The 27959-nt window shown below is 30.0% G+C and overlaps 1 protein-coding gene across 2 annotated transcripts in view; it reads left to right on the plus strand.

The window, feature by feature from the left end:
- The window catches only part of LOC113374045 (CUGBP Elav-like family member 4), a 653992-nt gene that overhangs the window by 228047 nt on the left and 397986 nt on the right, over window positions 1–27959 (plus strand). The window contains exon 1 of one of the 2 annotated variants that reach the window (XM_026614298.1): window positions 1335–1374. The exons of the other annotated variant lie outside the window; for it this stretch is intronic. Within the exon in view, the coding sequence (XP_026470083.1) occupies window positions 1372–1374 (3 nt within the window). The 5' untranslated portion in view covers window positions 1335–1371. Of the gene's footprint in view, window positions 1–1334; window positions 1375–27959 lie in introns of those variants that run through there. 2 annotated transcript variants of the gene reach the window in all.

Genomic DNA, 27959 nt, shown 5'->3' on the forward strand with positions numbered 1-27959 from the left:
GTTAAAATCGTTCATGATTTGAAGTAATTTTTTATACGTTTTTAAGAAGAATCCACACAAATTTATAATTTTGTTTGTTCAATAACTCACAAACTTCAATATCTTACATTTTGCCTAGTTTTATTAATAGCCATATTATTCTTATCTATGTTTATATTACAGGCAGCGTATGGCTTGCGGAAATTTTCTGCACACAATACATCTTGTCTGTTTTCCTATTTGCAGACCTTTTGTCTCGAGGAAAAGAAATTTATATTTACATATAACCTCCTCGTGCATACACCGAGGTACCTGTGCCAGTCCGATGCCGCGGCATTTTCCTTGTAGATTTATCGGCCAATATTTCCCGCACATTCTTTATCGTTAGACTGTATCAATATGTACATTATTGAGCCCGTATATACAACCCTAGTAGGGCTGAGGAAAAGATTTAGCGAGTAGTCGAATAATTCAATAGTTCGAATACTCCCGAGATTGAAATTTTATATCTAATTCTATAATATATTATGATCGATAGTGAATTTTTAAAATCAGCATTTTATTTCACATTGGAGATTAACAATGCATCTTAAATTAATAGCGTCAATATGTATTTTAACCATGAATATACGGAAGCTTCAAAATCCCAGTTCAAACAATTTAGAATTTCACCAACTTTATTTCATACTCCTTGAAAATTGATTTTATTTAAAATATTCTATCTTATTAACTTCTTGTATGGTAAGTTATAGTAATCACAAAAAAATCAGAAATGATAATTTTTGCAAATATTTACGTTTCAGAGGTTTCTGAATATTTTGACTTATCATAGTAAAAATATAGTACGTGTGTGTATGTATGTGTTTGTGTGGTTACAATTTTTCATAGAATTGGACAAATAAGAAGATAGACAAATAGGTAGATAGATTGGCAGGTAGGCATGTAGACAGGTAAAAGGTAGACAGGTAGGCGCGTAAAAAGGTTAAAAGTAGACTAGTAAATAGGCTAAGTGAAGGTAATAAATTTTCATCATATACTCACATTATTATATGTAAAAAGTGTATGCAACATAGTTTATTGATGTTTCATTGAAATCCAATAATAAATCGAAGCTTTTAGCTTCGATATTTCTTGATTTTTTACATCCCTAATTCTCTTGTGTAACCACCCCAAGGGTTCACAACTTATATACATAGACGTTTTCAATATATAATTGCTGTGTCCTCAGTATGTTATTCATTGGTCGTTTCTTTCAATTTCAGGTGAGTGTCTAAAGAAAACGCATTTTCTACTACCACTAGTGTCGTATTATCCAGGGCTAATATCCGGCCGTTTCCGGATGGGTTCCTGTGATTTGGCTTTTTAATACCGATATTCTTTTATGTCTACATAATGGTAAGAAGCTTACGTATACCTTTCACATTTGCTGGGATGGAATATACAAATCGTCTTGAAAAATGTTTTGTCAAAATAGTGTTTTATTTGATAAGAATATTTCATGTATAGCACATTATTTGAAGCTCAAAATTATTAATAAACGACACAAACTCCTCAATACTACTTGTCACATTATTTATGGTAGAAAAATAATTTCAATTAGAGATTAAAAATACATAAATTTAATAAAAATATGGGCAAACATATTCAGAAAATAACAAAAATTTGATCCATAATAACTACAATCAGTTGATGGTAAACAATTATATCTAATTTCTATTTAACCCAATTTCTTAATAGTACAAAATTTCATTCACATAGAAATGTCATTATAAATTATTTATTAACTTAGCATTTTATTTTACCAATATAATCAATTATTGATATATTAAAACAAATTTAAATAATTACCTCATTTTGTTGGTTTAGTGTGTGTGTGTGTGAGTGAATGATGAAGAGTGGCTGAAGCCAAATAACTCATAGAATTCTACTGTTTTCTGATTGCTATTGACAAAAATATATAAAACATATTGGTTCTGTAATATAAAATACATAATTTGTAATTCACTTGTACAGAAGTCCCAATGTAAATCAATAAAAACGACGAAGATTATAATTAAATAAATTATTCAACAGCTTAACAATCTAATTTTGCCATTTCTGGGAGTAGGCCTACATTTCATTTCTGGTGGACTATTTCCATAGTGGAGGCGCTCCTCTGACCATCATCATAAAGCAAACCGTACAATGTTTACAAAGTTTTCGAATCGATAAAACTGCTAAAGCCTTTTCACCTTTTAGCCCTCGTAGCCCTCGTAGCCCTCGTAGCAGTTTTACCGACATAATTTACAACTATCCGCGTAGCTGTAATTGCGGCACGGGCTTGAATGTTGACTTATGTTCCCATGTTTTATAAACGCGTGTTCTTTAAAAAGTGTGACGGTTTTATTGCAGCTGAAAGCAACTTAAGTGCAGCCAGTGCACACGATTCAACGACGTAAAAACAATAAAGAATTGCACCGCACGACGCATATAAACACGAATTATTATTCATACGGGTAATGCATTCCGGGCAACATAGTTTTTTTAGGTGGAATGATGGTTTTTTGACTTTTCAAATGTAAGGGATTATTACATGGTATAAACAAAACATTGTCGTAAAGTTTGCTGCTGCGACATTATACAAAATACGATTTTTTTTTGTCTTTCACCATATTACAAGGTTTACTCAATTCGATCTCAATAATTATTATAGTACTTAAATTGTGCTTCTCTTCCCAAAGAAGTTTGTGTTTGCAAAAAAAATCGAGTTTCTAATTTTATGTTTTCTTGAACATTCTAAATCGAATAAGACCAAATTTGAAAAAAAATAATGTGTGTCGATTTTGAAAGAAATAATGTCGACGATTTTGAAAAAACGTTTTTTGATGATATATACACATGGTTGAAATATAAAAATTATTTAAAATTAGGAATAATAAGCTATAATTTAGGGACATACAAGAATGTGCCTAGTCACTATGAATAACGCGAAAAATATATTGTTTAAAAAAAACGTTAAAAATTTTATCTTAATATCTAAATCTCAGTTTTGTTTAAGTCAGACCTATCAGAAAGATCTTGCAACCTGTCTTAAGCCAAAATATCACTATCAACTCGTTTTAACAGAAATGATTTGTTTCAAAATTTTATTATTACGACAAAAGTCAAAAAGAATAAAGCCGAAAAATAAAAAAGAGACATTTTAACCGGATCACTCCATCGCGATTTAATTAAACTATTAAATAGCGCTCCTGTGCACACACGCGTTCATATTGAATTAATGGGAAAGCGATAAAAGCGCGAGTCTTTCGTGCGCTTCTGAGCGAATTCTCGCTGCTCTTTGTACTTCGACGGGAGAAGAATCATTTTAGAAGTCTTTACTATAACGAGAGCAAGTCTTTATATGCTGATACGAAAGATAATAGATTTTTTTGTTAGCTGAACTAATAATTTTATCAGAAATGGTGAGTAAAATTAATCACTGGCGTCTTAATTAAAAGTAGAAAGTACTTTTATAATATCACTTATATATAATAATTTTATCTAAAATTGTAATTAAAATTAATTTCGGGTCACTGAAAATAGTTTGGTATTGCAAACAATCCATGCATTCTACATCTTTCTCCATCTCAAAATTAGTATAGCTGTTATGACCACTGTCACTATCGTACCCTGACACAACCAAATGACCCTACACGTTTTGGAGGTACCTAATATTACAACTTTTAACTAAAATACAATAACTAAGAATAACATTATGTATCAATACAACGCTTATTTCCATACTAGGTTAAAAATATTATATTTCATTTGATTTGTCATCAACATATATTTTTGAAATTTGCAACCAAAAAATTTTTAACTATTTTTAACTTCTCATTTAAATTTTATATGAATGTGTTTCAATACACAACCAGCAATGAAAAAAATTCCTTGTTCATTAAGTGCCTACACTCTCGTCGCAATTCCAGATTTCCGATTTCATCCTCGTCGCACCCAACATCAAACTATTTACAAACAGTCCCAAATGTTTTACGATCACAAACCGCTTCGCATTTGCCTGGAATGTCGTCGTTCTCCAATCTTCAATTTCATTGCCTTCTGACTGTAGTTATAATTAATTAGGTGCTTTAGAGTTTTGTCTTTTCGAGCCCGAAAACCAGAACTACGCGACGCATCGATATTTATCAAAGCGATGCGATATATAGGGATTCCATTGGAGCCTCATTTCTAGTACGAAGTAGGTAATCCTTGCCAAAATGAGTGTGGTGCAAAGTATCGATACTGGCTTACTAGAAACAGTATCGACTCAGTTCTAAGTAATTTTTATTATTTGAACGCAGATGAGAACTTAAGGGTCATATAAGTTGTTGCAATGTTTTGGCTTAACTGACTACATCAGTTTTATTGATGATAACCATAAAGTTGTCCAATCTTTATGTGAGAGATATCTATGCGAGAGATCATATTGATATTTATATATTCAAGTATAAGCCAATCCCACTGCTGCTTGAAAGCAGGCTGTATGAGGAGGATATTGAATATGGGAACCACTATTCTACTTGAATGGCTATTATTATACGTTAATTAAATATTCACCAAGTATGTAGATATGTTTTGTATAGATTTCACTAAAATTATACCTACAGCTAGATTGATCGATCAAAAATATCTAAACCAAAAGAGCTCAATATCGATATTTACCCAGTACTCTGTACTATCGTCTACCACTAGTTGTGTGTAATTAGTATCAGGAGCCTCCATATATGTATATCGAAGAAGGCGGCTTTACTAACGCGCGTATTGCGTTACCAATTAAAGCTGCGGTGAAAAGGGTCCAAGTACATAAACTAGACTTCCTTCCTTCTAGTGACAATGCAGGAGTTGCCTTAGAGAAATAGGATGGTGGACTGGTGGAGAAGACAACCCCCTGGTAGTGTTCTCGCTAGTTGACTTCTATTGAGTTTGTCACCCTTGCTATTAAGAGATAATTCCATATACACCGCACATTCGGGATACTAACTGTATCATTAATGCGTTCAATAATAACATTATTTTACTGCCATGGGATAAAATCTGGTACATTTTGTGGATAAAATCGATTTTAAAGATTCTGTCAGCATTGTGTCTTATCCAAATCTTTTGATGTGATGAGTTATCGATTTAGTATAAAAATTGGAAAACGAATCATATTTTATTACATCATAAACTTTTTTGCATAATCAGCCAAAGTAATACAAAAATCTATTTGAACCGATTTTAGCCACTTTAAGAATATGGTTTATGACTCCTAATGATCAATACATGAGCAATTTAGTCACTATAGTAACAACTGGTAATTAAGTTAATATAGTAAATATAAAACAAAGGAAAATATATGATCATAAATGAGGTAAGATAAAATCTATAATCGAATAGAGTTATTAAAGGATATCAATAAACAAATCGTTCCTATGTTTGCAAGTAGACATTCAAAATTGGTCGTTAATATTTTTGCCAATCAGAAGTTTCTTCGTAATCATTTATTTTACGATTATAATAAAATTTTGTAAACTAACCGCAAATTTTAAGATATCGTAGGTTTATAAAAAATGGTCAATATGAACACTCATAAAGTTTTAAAATAATGAACCGCTTCCTTAGAAAGTACATCGCATATATTTTGTTAAGTGCTTTGTATAGATATTTTAAATATATTTCGGAACTGGAATCAGAGTAAAATTGTATAGAATTTAGATAAATAGAAGTAAAGAAAAACTAAATAAAATAAAACACATCAGAAATTGTTTTACTTAATAGTAATATTTAATAATAACACAGGTTCCAAAAAAGTTGTCTGTATTGGGTACTCGACATATCTTTTATGTAGGATAATTGTTGTTGTATTTAGTTATTGTAATATTGCCAAAAGTGGACTTTTGCTTCCTCTGCTTATTGTTTCTCCTAACGACAGTAAACCTAATATATTCAATTATTCCCAAACATGATTTCCAAAATCTGTTTCTCCAACTATATGAGCATAAGTTCAGGTTCTCATGTATCACATTACAATCGCGAATCATATTTTCGATCGTTTTGTATTCGTACGTATATATTTCAGAGAGAGAGCTTGCCCGGAGCATTTCATCTCGGCGAGAACCCTCTATTTCCGAATTCTTCATCCGGTGCTTTCTGCCGGAGTCAGCCCGTTTCCCCTTTGCATGCGCTCAGGATTTGCCTTAAAACACCCTGAAATCTCGGAAATGGTCTACGTAGCATCCGAAAAAACTTTCCACTGTCATATCAAAGGAATTCTCGTCGAAAAAGCTTCGTTAATTTCATTATTCCATAGAATTTATGAATAGAAATCAGTGATGTTTGTCATTTTTCTTGTTTTTGAATAAAGTGTCCAGGGTACCTTTTATATCTGAAATCAAATTCACAATTATGCCTTTTGCTTTAAATGACAGTGCTCTGATTATAAAATCTTATGAAAGAATGAACAATTATTTATAAAAAACTACTCTGTCAAAAATTTACAAATTTTGATTGTAACCGAGGCATACACACGGGGTCCAGCAGGCTCTATCAAAAAAAAAAAAACGAAAATGAAATTAGAAATATCTAAAATTCAACAGCATACATTTTAAAAAGAAAAAAAGTGCAGGCATTGAAAATGCTCGAAAATGAGCAACCTTGTAAAAAATGAGTGTCTGCCTTGCAAATACTAAGAAACACGCATTTTTGCCCAATATTTAGATTTTCTAAAATAAGCAAATTATAGCTAGTTAAAAGTGATGTTTTTCTATATTTTAAACCGAGATAAACGCCAAAACCACCGTTGTTGCATGCAATTATATTTATTTTGATAACTTCTTTTTGTCCTAATGAACCCCATTCACGCTTTTTCGAGTAAAGCTCATGGAAAATTGTGTCATGCATTGGACGTCTTACATTTTTCGATGGAAAACTCGTTCAAAATAAGCATCTATTCACTAACAGGACTGGTTGATTTTCGCAGCAAGAAAATCTAGAAGAACCGCCTTATAAATTTATGCCGCTCTCCTCGGATCAAACTGAATCATTCTGGAAGGCTTCTGAATATATTCATCTCGACGGAGAAGAAGATGCGTAGGTAAACTCATTGCCATATTGTGAATACGAGTGATTTACATATTTCATTTGTCAGGGTTTTTATTGATTCCACGCTATAAAAATCAGCGGAAATAGCGATTTGCCATATCAAACAGAAGAAGAAGTTGAATGTAATATTGATGCTTTGAGGAATTTAAATTTACTTGCAGAATCACTGGTTGGGGATATTTTAAGTTGGAAAATATGCACTGTACATTGCATATAAAAATAAAAATTTGTGCCAGTAATAATAATTATTATTAATATTGATTTTGTATTTAAGGCTTATGATTTCACACCTATGTATGCTAACTACTATTTTCTCATATTTTTGTCTGTCGACTTTAAGTTTCCTATTTTTCAATCAATTGTTTTTGCTATACTCTCATTTGGAGATTTGTCGGTTCTTTTTATCTACATTTAAAAACAATCTAAATACACTTTTTGAACATCTTCAGATTTTGCGTAAGCAATGCAATATGCTTCAAATAATTTTCGTAATTCAATATTTATCCTGCTCGTCATTGGAATTTTCTTTCTCATTGAGTTGATAGTTGCAGTAATCCGGTATATGCCATATTATTAAATAATTATATTAATATAACATATTTTAGTTAATATTGGACGTTGTGGTGAATATATTTGGAAGCATTCCAGAATAGATATATATTATATATTAATAAAAAATATTTTATTTATATTTCTATTTTTCTAATTATTGACCTTCATTTATATTATTCTTATGTGAATAAATCAATATGTGAAATTGTCTAGATTTTTAATAAAACGAGCGTTATGACCGTAATAACTTACAAAACATAAAGCCATTCAGAAAATGAAATTGCAGTATTTTACCATATGATAATTATGCATTCAAAATGTGTTTCCGGAAAGATTTTCTTCAGTTCGCTTGCAGGCTAACCAGATGGAAACAATTATCGCAGCAAGGACATTAAACTTTTATATCCTCCGGTATTCCATTTTCAAGCGCTAAATTTGCATTTTATGAACACCCTTTTGTTCAGGATATCTTTTGAAAGTTATTGCATTGACGTTGTGAAAGAGACGGAACTTTTACATTTTAAAACAATTAACAAACTTGATTAAGCCAACTCCCTTTTTTCCATAATTTATTTGGCGACCTTTTCGGATAAATATTTGAACAGTGTTGGAGATTTAATACGGAATAAATAACAATTCTGCACTTAAATAGAACAAAACAACTTAATTATTAAATTACCAAGTGATGAAAAAATTAGGAAATAAAAATAACAATAAAAAAAATTAAATTAGCGTTTAATAATTAAAGTTTTTTATTTGAGTACTGAGACTCCGAGAATATAGATATGAAACAACAACATTTGAAATTGTGTCATAGCATATACAAAACATTTTGTCATCCACCACAATAATCGATTTACAACAAATGACTTTTACATTATTCCAATTGAGGTACCAATCGATTCAGGACGACTTGAAACTCTAACCTCTCATATATAAATTTTACCTGATGATTTCGATAATATATAGTGGTTTTGTAAGAGCATTTAAATTGACACTTCTACAATAGCAAATAATTTTACCATCCGCATTTACCTCGATCCATTTCGCTTTACATAGATTTTTCATCTCTGATTGCGTTTTATTTTCGTGTTAGATGTAGCAAATGAAATGAATCCAAATTAAAAAGTCATCAAACAATATAGGGAGCAGATCCGAGTCTGAGTATTCTTATTCGCCTTTTGAAAATGGGTTTCATTGGCGCGGGACACTCGAAGACTTTAATTTAAGTTGCGACTGTCAACACGAAACTCTGAAACTCGTTTCTTTGTGGAAGAAGGGTTTAGCGTAATTGTTGAATTAATTACATGTACACAAATTGTATGACGCCAAGCCGAGGTATTCGCGTTGCTCTTGACGCGTTCTGTATAAGGAATTTGCATTTTCCTCTGCACGACGTCGACGAGAAATAGTGAAGTGACTGCCGCAGACATTGCACAGATTTTATACTTCAATCTTGCTTAATTAGAATCCTGAACGTAACTAGGAACAAAGTTTCAACGCCGAGGATTTTATTTTCTAATAAAAATATGACACTTGCAACCTGCGCGAGTTAATGTTCTTTTTCATCTTGACACCATTTTTTGATTCATAATTCAAATTTAGAATTCAATTGATCTATAGATTTTTTTATAATTACTTCTTTTTTATTGACATACGCATATAAACTCACAAATAAAGTTTTTAATTAATAAATTCAGATATTTTGCACGATAAGCTTTATATCAAATAACGATTTGCTGATTAATAATCTTCCTGCTGTGATGATTCAAATTTATTTAAATATCGATAACAAATTTCATACTATGCAATTTGATTTATGTTAATTATTTTCTAATAAATTCCTTTCTTTTTAAATTTTATTAATATTATTTTTTCACTTTATTTAGGATTTACTACAACGATAATATTGTATTGCAAATAAATTTGTATGATATTTTTATAAACTCGAAATAGGAATACAAATCAATTAATGTACACTTAAAAAAAGTTTTTTCCTTCACTGTGAATTTTGCATTAGATTTAACTGTTTTTATAAATGTCGATATTTACTTATAATTATGTTACTTTGTATTAATGAAATAATAATGATAGATTTGGAATAGATATCAATTAATTAATTTTGCTCCAAATAGTTCAAAAAATTATAGTATTTATAAAATCAGTTTCTCAGTTAAATTGATCATTTAAAATCTGAATTGAATTATCATGCTTTAACATCATGAATCTAATAAAATATTCATAGAAAATTAAACAAAATTCTATATACATAATATGCATGTAATACAGAGCTTAATCGAGTATAGACACGTAGGAATATGAAATAGAATTCCGTCAGGAAGAGAAACTGAAGATTTACATATTAATGGAACCATTTTATGCCCGAATATTTGAATTCTTCTTAATTAAATATGCTTCTATATGCCAAGACGGTGTGGGAAATTTTATACATGACGGGAGAGCAAGTACTTGCCGTTTATTATATAAAAAATGTTCGTTATAATCAATGTTTGTTAAATCCATTTTAACATGAATATAATGTTTCTGATCAAAGTTTAAGGAGAAAATGTTTAACAGAAATGCTTTAGACAATTCGAATATCATTTGAAAAAATGCTACCAGGCTCTATTAGACAAGAAGAACGTCCTAAAAAGTTCGCTATTTAATAGAGTGACGATGTATCCATTCTAATAAATGATGAACTAATAATAAATATATTAATAAATAAATTCTATTATTTTCAGGACTCAACATGCCTATAAGGTCTAGAACGCTGGAAGCCCAAAAAGATAGAGCGTTTCCAACGACCGAACATCTCTTAAAGATCATCATAAACCCTTAAACATCTCAAAATTTAATAAACCCATTAGGATACCGTAATAAAATTTATCTAGTACAAACAACGAACGCGATCATACAAAAGCGTGTGCACTACATTAATCCTTCAACGGTCGTCTTCCTATGAATACTCTGTCCGCAGTCGGTTGACGATTAAATCAACCCTTTGTCCACAACGGGGCGGCCGGTGGAGGGTGTATGCAAAATACTCGGCTGCGTTTATTTGCAGTAAACAAAACATTACACGTCAACCCTTATGCGTGAACAATAACCGTAGATCTTCGCCGGTCTCGGCTCGGACGATGACGTTATGAAAAACGACACTGACGTGGGAATGAATGATTGTTATTCGACCAGGACTGCGACTGGCAGTTGTAAAATTCACAGTGGAAATGGAATTATGTATATTTTTGTGAAGGGTATAATAATTGAAGAAAATAAAATTATTTAGAAGCGATTTTTTTTTGAAGAATGAAGAAGATAAAATGGAACAAAAGTGTATAAAACGAAACTATCTGCAAAAGGTAGGAGAAAAAAACTCTGCTAGTTGTAATGGTAATAAAAGAAATCGGTTACGGATTTCAATTTGAAAAATGATTCGACGACTTACTTTGGATAAATGAATATTAGGTCAAGGTACCTAGTAAAAAGTATGGAAGCCAGAACTTTGAAAATTAAAAAGTGATACATGAACAACGGAAATAAAGTGGCTAGTTCTTTGGTAAAATAGACTATAACATATCGTTTTTATGGCAACGCTATATTATGCTTCTTTCTTGGTACTAAAAACTATGAAAATACTATGTATTTACCGTGCAGTCAGACGTATTACATATAAACCAAACTTAGAAAACGCACAATCATCAAAATAAGATTGCTGTCATAACACAACTGTGTAAAACTCCTGATCGCACAGCAAATACATAATATTTTCACAGTTCCAAAAAAGAAGCATGATATGTCGTTGCCATAATAACGCTATGTTGTAGTCTATTTTATCAGAGAATTGGCCCTAAAAACAGTGATAATTCAATTCAGATATTAAATGATCAATTCTGAGAAACTGATTTTATAAAGGCTATAAATTTTTAAACTATTTGGAGCAAAATTAATTAATTGATATCTATTCCAAATTTATTATTATTATTTCATTAATAAAAAGTAACATAATTATAAGTAAATATCGACATTTTTAAGTAATCGACTATATATAATCACTATTTATGAATTATACCAGTTTTAATGTAATAAATTTGCTAAACTTGATATCTATATGATAACTAAAATTAATAAAATTTCAATTTATTTCCGTGTACTTTTTTATACCTCTACTTGTTTTCCTGTCTACCTGTTTACCTGTTTGTTCGTTTATTTACCTGTCTACCTGTTCAACTTATGAACACCGTGATTATACGGCTTATTCAACCGTTTTCCTACCTACCTCTCTGCCTGTATGCTTGTCCACCTGTTTACCTGTCTACCTGTATCCCTAGCTTATTTATTTACTTACATATGGTAAAATATTAATATTTTAGATATGTTGAAATTTTAATATGTAATTTTTTGTGATTACTATAAATTACTTCACAAGAAAATAATATCTTTTTCTGTAGTGATGTTTAAATATTTTGAATAAATTAGGGGGTTATCCTTATAGAATGACAAGATGATTAGCCAAAAACGTTGGGAATACTGAGGATACCTAATTGAGACTAAATATTTAAACCAATAGATAAAAAACTAAGGAAAACCATAATTTTAAAGTTGTAATTTGAAGCTTGAGTATATTATAACAACTATAGCTAGTATGCCTCATGAATAGGATAAGAATACAAATTAGAGTAGTAATTCGAAATGCACCTCTGATTTAAGAATTGTCAACATAGATCATAATTCTGATAATTTGGGTGTTTAAATAATATGTCAATAATATGGCACCATATCTTGAGTATGAAGGTATTTGTACTATAAAGAATGCCAATGGTTGCAAACAATATTTAAACAATATTGGAGTACTTTAGTTGGTGCGGTGGAGAAATATATTTCACTTACCTCAATGGTATATACAATAAATTCAGCTATATTTGCATCAATAATTTTCCCAAATTGTGTCGATTTGCTCTACGACTATAAACGTTTGCGTCACAGCGTTTGACTGTCGCGTCGCGTTACCCCGAGAACGTCGACGTCGTCGGCTATGTTGAAAAAAATCCTGGGACGTAATTTGCATTCGCTCGCTTTTAAGCCGCGCCAATTCAATTTCCCGGCCTGATTCCGCGCCGCCCGCAGAGTTGGAAATTCATTTTCATATTCATGCTTTCTTGCATTTGATTACAGTCCCATGAATAAGCTTATTATAAGCATACAAGGGACGGAACCCCGTCGACGTGTGTAGGTAAGTGAACTTACGGTACACACTGTCAACTAGGTACTAGCATTGGTAGATTTATTTGCAGACACGAGGTTCCTTTGAAAATGATTTGAGAGCATGAAAAGATTGTGTGCTTGGATAGATGAATTTATATATTTGTACGAGAAATCGAGTGAATGAGATATAAATGCAACAAAGTGTATTTACTAAGGTCATGATCCAAGTACATACTATCAGCATATTGATATTATCATTGGTTCCTTCCTTTGAAATTAATTTATCATTCATATAAAACCTTTTGAAATCATGCTTCAATGTCCGGAGCCTCATCTTCCAATTGTTTGCATTTTGTCAGCAAGAGCAAGTCTTCTATAGTGTTTATTTTTCTTTATCTTCATAAAATTTTATATTGCGGTCGCATAGTTTCGGTTTCAAAACCCGCGTTTTAAACTTGTGACTTATAAAAATATATCGGAATATGTTTTTAAGTCCAAGCTGCATTTTTCGATATTGCTTCGATAAATTAAAATACATATCAATCCTATAAAAATGGACAATCAAGGACTTCTTCTAATATAAAAATTTCCCAATATGCAGAACCATTTGGGTTGCCTTCTAAAATAGACACGTAGTTACACGAAATATAATTGCAACAGCTCATACTACCTTCATTTCCCATTGCTTCTCAAAAAAATATATAAAGCAACAGGATTGTTTTTTAGAAAACCATAATTTGTGAACTCAAATTGAAAGAAAAAAGATTCTGTTGGTGTTTTATTTTCAAAATTATGTTGAAAAACAGATATGTATTAAATTATAATTTATGGTTTTCCCGGGGATTCGTGGCCTGAGTTATGAAATTCCAGGAAATGAGTGTTCCTGGTTTGACGCAGCTTCAAAAAACCTTGTCAAGCAGTAGTGCTTTTGGTTTTCGCTTGGAAATATACATAAGAAAATGTTCCCAAGTAAAAATGGCTTTAACCGACAATCCTGTATCTATGAAAATTTATTAGTATTACAGAAATTTATTTCATAGGAATAATAATTAATTTATCAAATAAAAATATGAGATCCATTTGGGCTAACTTTTATAAAGCCACGTCAATTAAAAAGCAATTGAATCAGGTCGTATTGAGTTACGGTGAGAATATGATGAATTTTCCATTAAATAATGTTTTCAAAATGCAATAAATATAATATATAGTTAATTGTAATAGTCAATTAGCAGCAAAAAATCTATTTCGGCTTTGAAGATGTCTCACATTTGACAAAAACCCAGAGCGGACTACGGGGATTATATTTTTTATGTAACATAAAATTAACAAAAGTCAGATAACGATAAGTAGTAAGTAGTATGTAAACTAATTGGGGATAATATAAAAATAGTTAAAGAAGCAGCCAATTTTCCGCACGGTTTATTGGAGTTCAGCATATTAGAATGAATGGTTGTCTGGTTAACAATTTTTCATATATAATACTCTAGATGTCAGAAAATATAAATTGTATTTGGTGTTGGAATTATCTATCATGTGATACAGTTAAAAAATATAGAGTAATATATTAAATTTGCTAATTTACCGCCAAAGCCCGACACAGGCACCTTTGATGTCAAATTTTCACTCGCGGGTATATAGTTCAATATAATTTCAAGTAAAAATCGCCCTTCGGGGGCATAGCTGCAACATTTAGTTTTACGATAACTATTAGACATAAGAGCCAATAAGAACTTCTAATTGCTGTTAAAAAAGATACAACAAGAATAAAAAAAATATCAACAGAATTGACACTGATATGATAATCCATTCAATTATAACGTGAAGCAACACGCATAGTATGTACATAGTATTGTTTTGCAATTTACAAATTTAATATATATATATATATATATATATATATATATATTCATATATATATATATATATATATATATATATTAGATATATATATATATACATATTACATGATACATATAATATTGAATGAACAGTGACAATAACCAGCAAGGTGTAGGACAACGCCCATAATATACTGCCTCTGAATAGAACTGAATCGGCGTTGTAAACTTGTCTTTCTAGTACATTTCGCATACACTATTTCTCAGGGTGACGGGAGTATTGTCTAAAATAAATTGGGTACGTTGTTCCCCAGAAAGTGTGCGGGACATACATTCACCGAAAACACCTATACCGTGTTACACGTTATTTATCCTAGAAGACTGCACGCCGTTCGGCCGGCCGAGAGAATAAAGGAGAAGGCGGCAAGGAACATACACCTATACCGTATACCTGCCCCTCGGTAATATTTCAGAGTTAGTGAAAGGAATTTAAAGTTCCTTACTTATAATTTACTTACGGACGTAAAAGTTTCACATACTGTATTACCGAAAGTTCAGTCGGCTAGGACTTTGCGAGAAACGGATAAATGTTACGAGAAAGGTGATATAAAATATTTTGATTATTTTGGTAATACAGTTTGGTTGACAATGTATTGATTAGAATTTTGAATAGAAGTATAACTACCATTTTTACTTAATTTGTTAATTCTATAACGTTATAAAATTTAGATGAGTTCAAATGTATCATGTAAATTATTTTATTGAACCAATTGTTTTTCGAATTTATCTAACATTTGTTTAGGTGTTACTTAAATAATTTAACTAATTTGAAGGAGTTTTATTTAGTTTGTCAATCAGTCTGCGGGTAAAAAGGCTCTCCAGCAAAATCTCAAAAACATATACAGTGGGGAATTTCTTAATAATATTTAAGAGCAGAGGGAAAAATATGTATAACCAAGTGTCACCTTGATTCTTACGATGTTGCTATCACCAGATAACTGATATATAACACATATTATATTATATATGATAAAATTTTGTTTGAAAATCCATAACAAAAATATTTTTTTGTTGTTAGTTTTATTGGTTTTGACCTATGTTATTTATTTTATGAGAACTTAATATAATTTTTAAGAATACGCAATTTTATTGTTTAACGATATTTAATGTTATATTCAATATAGATTCAACTTTTTTTTTATATAATTATTATAAATTACATGTGGCTGAAGTAAAAAGATAAACTAAACCTTTATCCGGGAAAAGTGTGAACCAGAAAATAATAGTAAATGAAACAGTAAATTGGGTTAAAAAAGCAATTTTACTAGAGATAATTTGAACAAATACTTAATTTAACTCTGCTTATAAATATTTCTGACGAAATATCACATCAATATTATATACAGTGTTATCTTTGTCAAAAATGTACCCATAAAATTTATTAATGTCAATTGGTTGAATAATGTACTTATTACTTTGTAAAATCTCTTTAAAATTAAGATCTCTGTTTGCCTCCTGGCTGTTTCATTTTAATTCTCCAATGGGGTAAAAAGAGACACATGATAAATTTTAGAAAAATAGAAAAATAACACATTTTTATAATTAGGATTTAACACGAAATTTCACTGAACGTGTTACTTGTTATGATGTAGTTTATTTGGTATAGTTAATAGTATAATTTGTTTAAGTAAAATATGACGTTTGTGCCCACATTTTTAACACAAAATAACACATTTTTATAATTAGGATTTAACACGAAATTTCACTGAACGTGTTACTTGTTGTGATGTAGTTTATTTGGTATAGTTAATGGTATAATTTGTTTAAGTTAAATATGACTTTTGTGCCTTGGCTATCCCTATAATACAATTGAATATTATATAGTTAGAAGATACTGAGGTAGAAACTTTGCCATGGAATATAAAATTTCTATAGATTAGGTATCTTAGCAAAGAGTTGTTTGATATTAATTATTTTTTTCGTATATTTAGTATATTTCATTGCTGTAGTCGTTTCCAGTTAAATTTTCTATAGTTTCCAATTACTAATTATTACTATGTATTCAAAATTGTATGCGAAGTAACTTCAAACACATATTTTGAAAATTCATAACGCGTCCCATAGTCGCGCAGCTCGTTCACTTTGAACCGGGCTCGCACGAAAGCGTTCAAATTGCCTGACTAAATTGCACGGGTTAAAGTTTAATTACAAGGTCTCTCTTTGCCAACAGCTCAATCGTCCGAGAGTAAATTCTTTCGCCTTTGTCTCTGACTTTCGACTGCTTTTGATTTCAATATTTAACCGAACAACTTGTACGTCTACAATACACCTGCTCTTCAGATTATCAAAAGGATACGAAACTTTATTAAGTCATCGCTAGAGGAAAGGATGAGTGGATGGATGTAATCTACGTTACTCAATGATTGTCATTTAAAGGATGATTTTAATAACATAGCATTATCATCATACATTTAATACCAAACTCTGATAAAAAATCTATTCTATCATTCCTCCAATAACATCGTGCATAAAACACTACTTGATATGTACCAGATTTAGTTTTCTCTTTTTACTTTCTTGTCCATTATTTAAACAAAGCTTCAGGTTTATTTTCAAGCATCCTTTCAAGAGAGTTTTTAAGAAGACTCTTCTCACACACCATTCTTTCCTGAATCAAATTGGATTTTAAATCAGCCCATGGACCTGCCCTATGCCAGTACTACCCATTATTATTATAATATATCAAATACCATTTGAATAGCATACTTCAATATTGCCCATTTTCCAATATCTATATGCCGTTATATTTGAGCATTTTAGGTTAATAACGGTTCAAAATAATAATTATTTCGAATATTCGCTATTCAAACAAGGTATGGTAATAAAAGTTCTCGAAGCAATTTCATTTTCCGACAGGACCGACAACAACTAATATAGAATGATTCGCTCCATGTCGACATTTGAATAACGTGTAAAATCCCTTATGGTACACGGTCCAAATGTCACCACACAAACACACATACACACACAAACACAAACATAAGCAAGAGTTGATTATGTGAACTCCATTCGCGCTCTTTATCACGCACAGAAGCAAACTCAAAAATTGTTATGAGATGCTAAAAAAGTTCAGTCTAAAGTCAGGAATACTTATGTTAATATACCTTACATACTGTTATAGTACATTATAGATTATTCTTAGAGAAAACATCTCTTTTATCTTACTCTTATCTTATCTTTAAACTAAACTGAGTTAATGATGATTTTATTAATATTACTTATTTGTGGTAATTTTGGTGAAAATGGCATCAATATCTGCTTCGGTTAGTCGTAGAAAAATCGCCCACTATCCATCTCATCTCAAAGTGCGTTTGTCAAAATTAAATACTTCTGATAAAACTTGCCAACCCAGTGTAGTATATTTTATTAAGATGAATTTTAAATGTGATGATCACTTTGTAGATAAAATTAATTTTTGAGTCTCGGCTGATAACTACATATATTTCGGTGTGTCTAAGCCAATCAAAAGTCTCTTGAAAATTATATGCATTTCTGACAAATAACTCACACAATTTAATCTGTGACATACATAGCAATCTAGAAAATCGAAAATTCAAAACCAATCAAAAGGCACAAAGCAATCTAGATTCCACAAATGATGTCCAACTCATACGTGGACTTATAATTTAAATTTCAGACAAAACCATTGCCATTCTCGTCATTCCATCTGCTCCAATATACACCCGTTAGATTACCAAGGCGCCCGTGTGCTATCTCTAGAGAAATTCGAAACTAACAATTAGTTATGAGTTAGAAAGCCACGTGAAGCCTCTACATATGTTCGATGATTTCCATACTCCGGCATCGCACAATTTGTATGTAGCAAAGTACATAAAATCGAAACTTGCCTATATATGTGTGTGTTTGGATGTGAGTTTTGTGCAGAGACACCCTGCGATACAAATATATTAAATTGTACAAGCAAACTTGAACTCCTTCGTGGAGATTCACTTGGATGTTTTGCCAATAGTAGACGATACTTTGGAACATCTGCGCTTTGGGGAAATTAGTTAGTCGGGAGTAAACGATAAGTACTTGTGATCGATTATGTACGACAAATTTTATGTAAAAATATAATTGCTAACATAAATTAAATGATCTTACTTTTCATATAACAATTTTGACTTTATCATCTTTATGTATAACCGATATAAATATTTTATTATTTTAAGATATGAAATATACTAGTATCATTCATAGAATCATTTGATTTGTTGATTCCAAGCAATGTTTTGTGATACATAAAGCAAAAAATTTAAAATAAAAATCTGAATCATAGTGTAGAATTACTATTCTTTCTAATTCTTTTTGATTTTTGACAGCCACCAAAGCTTAAAATTAAATTTCTATATATATGGTTTCTCAACCATAATTTGTGCGCTTTCGTAACCAAATAAAAACACTGTTTAGAAAATTATTTAGTTTTTTTAACGTTTAGTGTATTATTGTTTTATTGGTATACACAATTTAATTAGTTAGTAATTTTGTGATCACACATATATGCTACATTAGGGATACCTAACACAAGTTTTCTGTTATATATATTAGATGCTATTTAAAAGTTAATAGCATAACATAAGCATTTTATCTTGTGGCATAAACTTCCCCCTAAGTGTAAATAATCAATTCAATAAAATTGCTTTAAATATGAACTACTTGTATATCTGTCTACCTATCTACTACTGTTTCTGTCTTCCTGTTGAACTGTCCTGCAGTCTATCTGTTTATAAGTCTACAAGTACATCCGTTTACCTGCATACTAGAATATTAGTTCATCAGTCCACCAGTCTTTCTGTTTTTATGTCTCTTTCACACTTTATACCTGATTAGTTACCAGTTTATTAGTCTATCAATCTAGCTATCTATCTACCATTTATAACTGTCTGTTATGCTTAACTATTTTTTCTTCTCTACTTGTCTACCTGTATATCTGCCTACCTTTCTACATACAGATATAATAATAGTAATAATTTTAATTGTCTATGAATCAATAATGATGAATTTTAAAGATCATAATCGATCAACAAATGCCTATTTTTGCAGCTTTCTTCTGCGTCACCAAGTAAAATCCCTACTGGAAGTTAAGATGTATTGAAGTAAAGTAGTAGTAAAATGTGTCTCATCGACTCTATAAAATTTATTTTTACGTCTATTAAATCATGGCGTTTGTGTCAGAAAACACACACGTGCAACTATCCCACATAACACCCGAGGCGAACATGCAAACACATTCTCCATGTCTTTGCGACTAGAAACGGTGGAGAGTGTTACATGCGATACGATCGCTGATGAAACCCGCAACTCTACACTCGTTCCCTGACAAATATGTTTGTTATATATATACGATGAAGTTCATTATTTGCTCTGAGGACATTCGTCTACGTTATGATATTCGAACCGGGGTTGGACGGATTTATTACATCGATTTTTCACAAACAAATCCCGTATTAAATTGATGCGCTCGCAAGTAATTGGTTAGTGCCCGATTTAGATCTGATGGACTTGTGGAGTCTAACATATTATGTAATGATAGGTTTATGTTGAACTATTGAAATATCTCTTTTTAGTTACATAACCTGCAATATCACACTAATTGAGTTGTTATATAAAAGTGTGTTCTTAAATATTTGTATTAATTATTTTCAGATACATTAATCAATATATCATGTCTATATTGACACTAATTATAGGCGAAAAGTTATTTCTTTATTTGTTATGATCTTTAGTTAAACACATTATTTTTCTATAAGTATTGAAAAATTTAGGATGTTGTGATTGCTTGCCTTATGAAGGACCAATTGTAAATACTTTGATTATAACAGTATATATTTATTTTATATTAATAACAAGTTATAAGTATATTTACAATAATTTTATTACTGTTTTTGATTACGTTCTGAGTGATTGATTGATTTGTATAAATTTCGATAGATGATTTTTTGTTTATATATCAATATAGCCGCATGCTTTGATTGGCGCGAACAAGTATTCAAAATAAAATAACGTTTTTATATAAATTTATTTAGCTATGTGAAAACTTATGTCCATATTATTATATATTTGTTAAATATTTCCGTGAATGTAACCCGAAACAACTGCGCCATAATAATTCATGTCAAAGATGAATCTAGTAAATATGAACTCCATATAGAGGTTTGCATCATTCAAGTATATATTTACATTCAATATATTTGTTTTTGGAGCCAATATTTCGGATATAATATAAACAGACCATGCTTCAGAAGTATCGTATTTATCTTTATTTTATATGTGAGGACATATAATACCTTATTTACTCAATTATTTTTTATTAATAATTTGAAAAACATGCTTTAGTTTATTATAAAATTTATACTTTAGGGTTAAGTTATGTTAATAATAAACTTAGAGAAAAGATATATATTTTGCAATATATTGTTTGATATTCATGTCATACGGCCAAATAATGGGAGAGAATTAGTTCTGGTGCAAGTAGCAAAATTTATAATTATGAATAATTATTGGGATATATATTTATATTTCTGTATTTGTACGAGTAAATAATATTATTTGATCGTCAGATCGAAAATCTCTATGGACGCACTTCGATAGAAAGCCTGTCATGACAAATAATGTTGAATATCGAGTTCGGGAAATATATTTTTTATTTGTTATTTATCTTATATATTTGGTAATTCTTGCATATTATTTTTTTATATTTGCTAATTATCATAAGTTTATTTATAATCGTTATTGATCATTGATAGTTGATAATTAATATACCTGGAATGATAATATTATGTCATTGTGTTTCAAAATGAGAGCTTTCGATTATTACCTATAATAGATAAGTCTATCTATTTTGTACCCTCGAAATTACTTACTACATACTTCTATTAGTTTTTGTCAATTGTGTTACATAGAGTTAAAATTGATAATCTTGTATTATAAATCGAAACTCAAAAGATAAACCCGGTCTGATCATTCATCGTATTTACGTGAGCATTGTGTGTCTCTTGGAAATCGGCCAAAGAACCAGGAAAACTGACAGGATAGATTTCTGCAAAGTCGACAGAAAACTTTCAATAACATGTCCACTAATTCACGTTAAAGTGTTTGCAAAGTCTTGGCGCAGTTTTCTGTCCGAAGTCTAAATTCGTTTATTCTGCAACTTCATTTTTGTTTTGACCTGAAACCGTTGTCGTTGTCTCGGTAGAATGGAAACGAGATTTTTAAAGTTATGATTATTTTTCGACGAGTTTGTACAAATGAATTCTTATTGTTCTTTGTAGATATTAGAATGCAACTCGAGTGTTTTTATAAATGTAATAATAGTTTTGTAAAATTGGCAATAATATTCACTAAATATTTTTTATTCATTTTATCACATACGCGACATTCTCGAATCACAAATTTAGCGTAGCGTTTTTCAGTGCATTAACCAGTTTATTTGTTAAAGACATAATTAAAATAAATGTTTGAAATTTCTAGAATAATTGTAACAAGATTCTTAACCTTTATATCACACAGTTTCTAATTTTTATTTCACTGAAAGTGCTCGTAGAGTTTTCACTATATTGACATTTTGGTTCTAGACAAAATACAATATAATTCGAAATGTTGGCATTTAGCACAAAATTAAAAAGAATAAATTGAAAGTATATCGATATTTCACTGATATGCCGGAAAAATTATGTACTTTGGTAAAAGCCATCTTTTTTCAAAATGTACCTACCAATATCTTGGGGCGTTTAAAATTCCTCAATTTTTTTTTTTATTTTTGAATTTTAATCAGATTTGATTTGGAAGCTGTTTTAACTAGTTCTATATCGTATGTCCTTTTTTGGGCTACGTGTTTTATTATAACGTTAGTACTTGTACGTGCACTCTAAAATGAAAGATATGACTGTATATCATACATTTAAAAGCGAATGAAAAACCGTGTTAATATAAATGCATATAGTTTATTTTATGAGTTTTTTCGCCCGCGTGGGTGAAATTTGTAGCTCGGCTTGTAAACACAGCTTGATAAACTACCCTTGGGCTTCGTTGCGATTCTCCTCCCGATGGCTTATTTTTTCCTCCTATGTGTGTATTTTCTCGTCGTGTGTTCGCGCTTTTTTATTTGCCGTGCTTTTTTATTTTCAAACTATTTTTATTTGCCAGCAACGGCGTCCGATGTTCTTTGAGCGAATCGTGCGCAATGTTCTTACTGGGAACATAATATCCAGGCTCCTTTGTGATCCAACTTGGAATGCTATTAAATTTTGTTTGGAGCAGACTTTGATATCAACAAATTATATTCATATTCGGAGCGCTCTCTGCGCCTGCGAGAAATCCTCCTCTCGAAGCTGCGCCGGCATCAACTTTGAAAGAGGAGAAAAGTGGAATGAATGCGAATTTTAATTTTAATTCTCATATTACACGAGCTCTTCTGTATTTTTACATTCTAGGAGATTTATTAAACGTTTTCCTTTATTAATTCTGGTGATATTATTAGCATTGTAGAGAATGCGAGTATATCTGCGTAATAAACATGAGTTCATATCCGCGCTGCAAAATCTTTTCTTTCTTACGGCCAAATTAAATATGTTTTTATAAGCATCCTTTTTTGTGTAGTCGGAAAATGCATATTAAAAATTTGATATGCTAAAAATTTTATTAAAAATTCATACAATTCGACTCACTTCTTCATAATGTTATATTAATAGACTTATTAAGAAAGACAACATGTATGATGAATTTCATTTTATTTAATTTAAATTATTCTTTGACATATAATTGCATTTCTTTGTTTTCATCAAAATTATCAAGGAATATCTCGTGAGAGCACTGTCTTTGTGTGGGCTTGGTTTTTAGTTCAAACTCCTACTTTGGATCATCTGATATCAATTTTCACTCGAAAATATAGATCAGAAATATTTTTTTCAATTGAAAATATCCCATTTTGGCACTGCTATGTAAACTGGTAATAAAAAGTCGCTTACAACATTCTAATCTGAATCTAGTTGGATTTGAACTCAGATTACGGGCCTATTCTGCTGCAGTACTACCGAATACTACCTATCTCGCATAAATTTTTTTATCTATAATTTTTAACTCTAATAACTTTTACCAATTCAGGGTTTTTTGTAAACGTTTGCTGTAAACGTTCAAAAATATGTCCCCAAACCAAAAACCGTGCTTTAAAACTTCTTATATTTCTTATAAATAAATGCCAATACATTTTTCCCTACAAGAATATTTTGGATATAGAAAAGGTGAAATATAAAATTAATTACTCGCGTAATTGACCAAATTCATAAGAGCAAAACCCAATTTCGCAAGATGGGAGATTTACTGCGGCTAAAATAACAAAATTACTTTCGACATTCATTAGAATGAAGCTCACGATAGTGACTCGTAGATTTATATAAATTATGTGCTAGATGGCCGAGAGAAAAACCAATTGGGAACGAGCAATTAATCGCCCGAGACTAATTCAATGCAAATAAATTAGATACCGTCGGATGTCGGCGAAATTAACTTTAATCACTTTTATTCACTGGCAGTTTTGTTTACTACGGAAATTGATAAATTCCATATAATTGTTTAATTCCACTGCTTTAGTTGAAATTGCGAAACAAATTTTGTCAGAGACAGTTTCATTCGTTCTTTAACTACATAATAAATATATACTACGTACTATTCACAACCTACATATTTCTTCATATAAGCTTGTTTCTTCTTTTTCCGAAAAGATAGTATGAAATAAACTTTTATAAGAAACTAGTCGAGTCAATTCAGCAATCAAAGGTTATCATAAAAATTAATTATTATTCGTCGAATGATATTTTTAAACTGTTAACCCTTTTGCTGCTGCATTGTTTTGCAAAGCATTCGATATGTAATTTAATAATCGTAATTCTTGTTTAGTATCCAGAGAACAAATTTCAATTTTTTGAAATTATTTTAAATTTATAAAAACCAATTTTCTTCTATTATACCTTAAAATAATTTTATCTATTTTACATATATCAATTAAATGGGTAAACATATCAAATTATAATCTATATACAGAAGTTTTTTAAATTTTTTTAACTGCAATTGCAATTACTTTAAAAATTACTTTATAGCTTTAAGAAACATAAAAGACTAATTAACAATCTAATTGTAATACAACTTAAAAATTTTTAATTTAAAAAAAACTTCAAACAAACTTAGATATATTTTTGTAATGTTGTCTTCAATATTATTAACCAATATTCAACATTTTTAGGAAATAATACACAATGACTACATCTTTGAAATTGAAAATTGTTATTAAATTAAAAATTGGATTAATGGTAATAAAATAAATTAAATGATCGTAAAAAGTACTTTGTTAATCTCCTAATTTCTCTCTTAACAAACACCTTTCATTTTCGTCTCAGTAAAAGTAGTTACTAAACTACATTGCCACAGTTCGGTTCGGCTTTGGGAGCAGATTCAGTTTAAAAAGTTTAACACGGATTGCTTGGAGTCAAACTTTTGAAACTCGACTGAAACTTTTTTGATATAGTCTTGAATAGAGCCGCCTGATGAAACCTAATGACTTTTTATTATGCGCCACCTGAATGGATCCAGAAAACTATTTCGTGCATGTGCGAAGGATAATATAAAATAAAGGATTTATGTGCAGGAATTTTAGTTTTTGTCGGGATATTAATCAATTTACTTGCAGAAACTGACGTTTTAGTACTTTGCAAATTTAAACTATTATTGAATGACGTGTAATTAACCTTTGATTGCGGCTTTGACGATTATAAATTACATTTTAATGATTAGGTGGTTGCGTAAGAGACTGCTACACTTTAAAGTTATCGGATCCGTAAATCGTAAAAAAATAATTTGTTGCACATAACATATCTGTATCTAATCATTAGCAGAAATATTATTTGTAATTTGTACATAATTCAAGAAAATGATATATAAAGACTACAGTTATATTACTGATTTTATGATATTTGCCTCAATGTATTTGCACAGCAATACATTGAGTATTGGCTGTGCTTTTGAAAGAAAAAAAATATATTTTAACATTAAATTTTACTACATGTGTTAAAAGTTATAAATTAAAGTTTTTTATTATTATTATTGCTAAGAATTTGTTATGAATATTTTTATGTTTACTATGATATTTACTTTAAGTAGGCACTGGATGTAAGTATTATATTACTGGATTATATGTTAAGTAAATTTTATCTCTCTTTTCTTATTGTAAATTTATCCTTTCAACACGAGAGGATACTGATTATTGCACATATTTATCTAGGTTTTTCATAAATTTATATACACTTTCAAGGAATTGTTCAATGTTTATTGACATTCTACATTCCTATGTAAATTATCCTATTAAAATCCTATGTTCTGTATGTAAATTTTTATTTCGGGGTAGAGTTTTGATCATTTTTATGTTAGATTTATGTTTTAAGTTAGAATGCATAATGTCGTGATACCAGTAACAGATTTTATATATTTTCGAAACAGAATTCGAACAATAAACAATTACCTTAATTAAATTAATTACAGTTAAATACAAAGGTATAACGATATTAGGCCAAACCCTAAAATTATTTAATGCAATTGACAATATTCGTTTTTAGGATTAATGAAAAACCTGTACTCTTAGGCCGTTAGTTTTATTAAAAGAAGTTAATAGTTTAGAAATTGGTTTCTACAGTAATATTTCTAGTTATATAATAGAAATTTGATATTTAAAATATGTACTTCAGGTCTTTGGGCTGAGAATGTTGAATTATTGAAGAAGATTGTCTAATCCAATATTGTTATTTTTTTTTAAATTATTTATTATTATACAGCAATCAGAACAATAATCAAACTTTATGAACTTCTATGCTAAGATAGAATAAAACGTATACGTAATAGTATAAAACAAAAACTAAATGAGATAAAAACGCATAAACCAAATGAGAATGAATAAAGATAACATAAAAATTGTAATAAATAATATATAATAATATTAAATAATAAATTAATATAATAATAATACAAAAACACATTAAATTAACTATTAGATTTCGATGATTTAGTAAAAATTGTAGAAATTGTTCTATTAAACAATTTGCTAGACTACAATATTATCCAATGGTGATTTTTGCTTGAGTCTCCTAGAATGTGGTATATTATTGTCAAATAACAAGAACTCTTTCATACATACATGAATAATATGTGTATGTGTAGCTTTGCCAATAAATCTTTCTATGTATTTATATATACGAAAAACCCGACTTATTTGATGTTTTTCATTGAAAAGCATCCAGGGCTATCGTCCTAGAGGATTGTGGCACCTCTAGCCCATACAAACCGTACAAACTGTGCAACCGAACAGCGAACAACGAACGTTCAGTAATTGAATGAAGCCCCTTATGTGTAACGCCCTATGGGGGCACCGAGCAGTCACTGTAGCCCCCAGATCGAAATCGCGGGATAATCAAACTCTCGAACATAGAAGGAATTGCTGAGGCTTCTCAGCGACAACGTTTGATTTTTGTTCAATAGGAAAACCGCGTTTAAATTAATGTACTCTCTCGAGAATAATATTGTGGTATTTTGAACTCGACTGTGGCACAAAGATAAATGTCACAATGGCAGTCGACAAGTATAGTCATTTATACGATATCGTTTTGTGCCGAGTGAAAAAATAAAAGGTGTTTAAAAGTATAAAAATAAAAGGAATTATTATGTTTGTTTATCAAGAAATACATTTCGAATCGGGTAAAGAAACAGGCTTTGTATAATATAAAATTAATAAATGAAATTGTGAAATGAAAAAAATAAAATATTATGATCATATTTTATTCTTAGAATGATAATTTTCAATTATTTATTCGTTATTGTAATTGTAATATACAAAATATATAATTAATAGTATATACATACATTGTATTTGGGGAAGTTGATAACTCAGTTTATCAAATAATCATTTGAAGACAATCTAATATGATTTAAAATGACAATAAATCTTGACCTTTGTATAAAAATTATCATAAATCCTGAACTTTTATATAAAGATTAACTAGTGTATGGTATCGTGCCTTAGGGCAAATTGTTGATACTTCTCTAACCGTAAAAAAAAATATACGAGAAATATTAAATATTTTCAAATAGATTATTATAAATACTGTAACATTGTCTAATATTTATAAAAATTATATAAACTTAAAATTATTTATTTAAAGTATATAAGTATATTTATTTAAAGCT

Source organism: Ctenocephalides felis, unplaced genomic scaffold (genome assembly GCF_003426905.1).
Source record: "Ctenocephalides felis isolate EL2017-DRISC unplaced genomic scaffold, ASM342690v1 CF-g0.4_SCAFFOLD_01604, whole genome shotgun sequence".
NCBI lineage: Eukaryota > Metazoa > Arthropoda > Insecta > Siphonaptera > Pulicidae > Ctenocephalides > Ctenocephalides felis.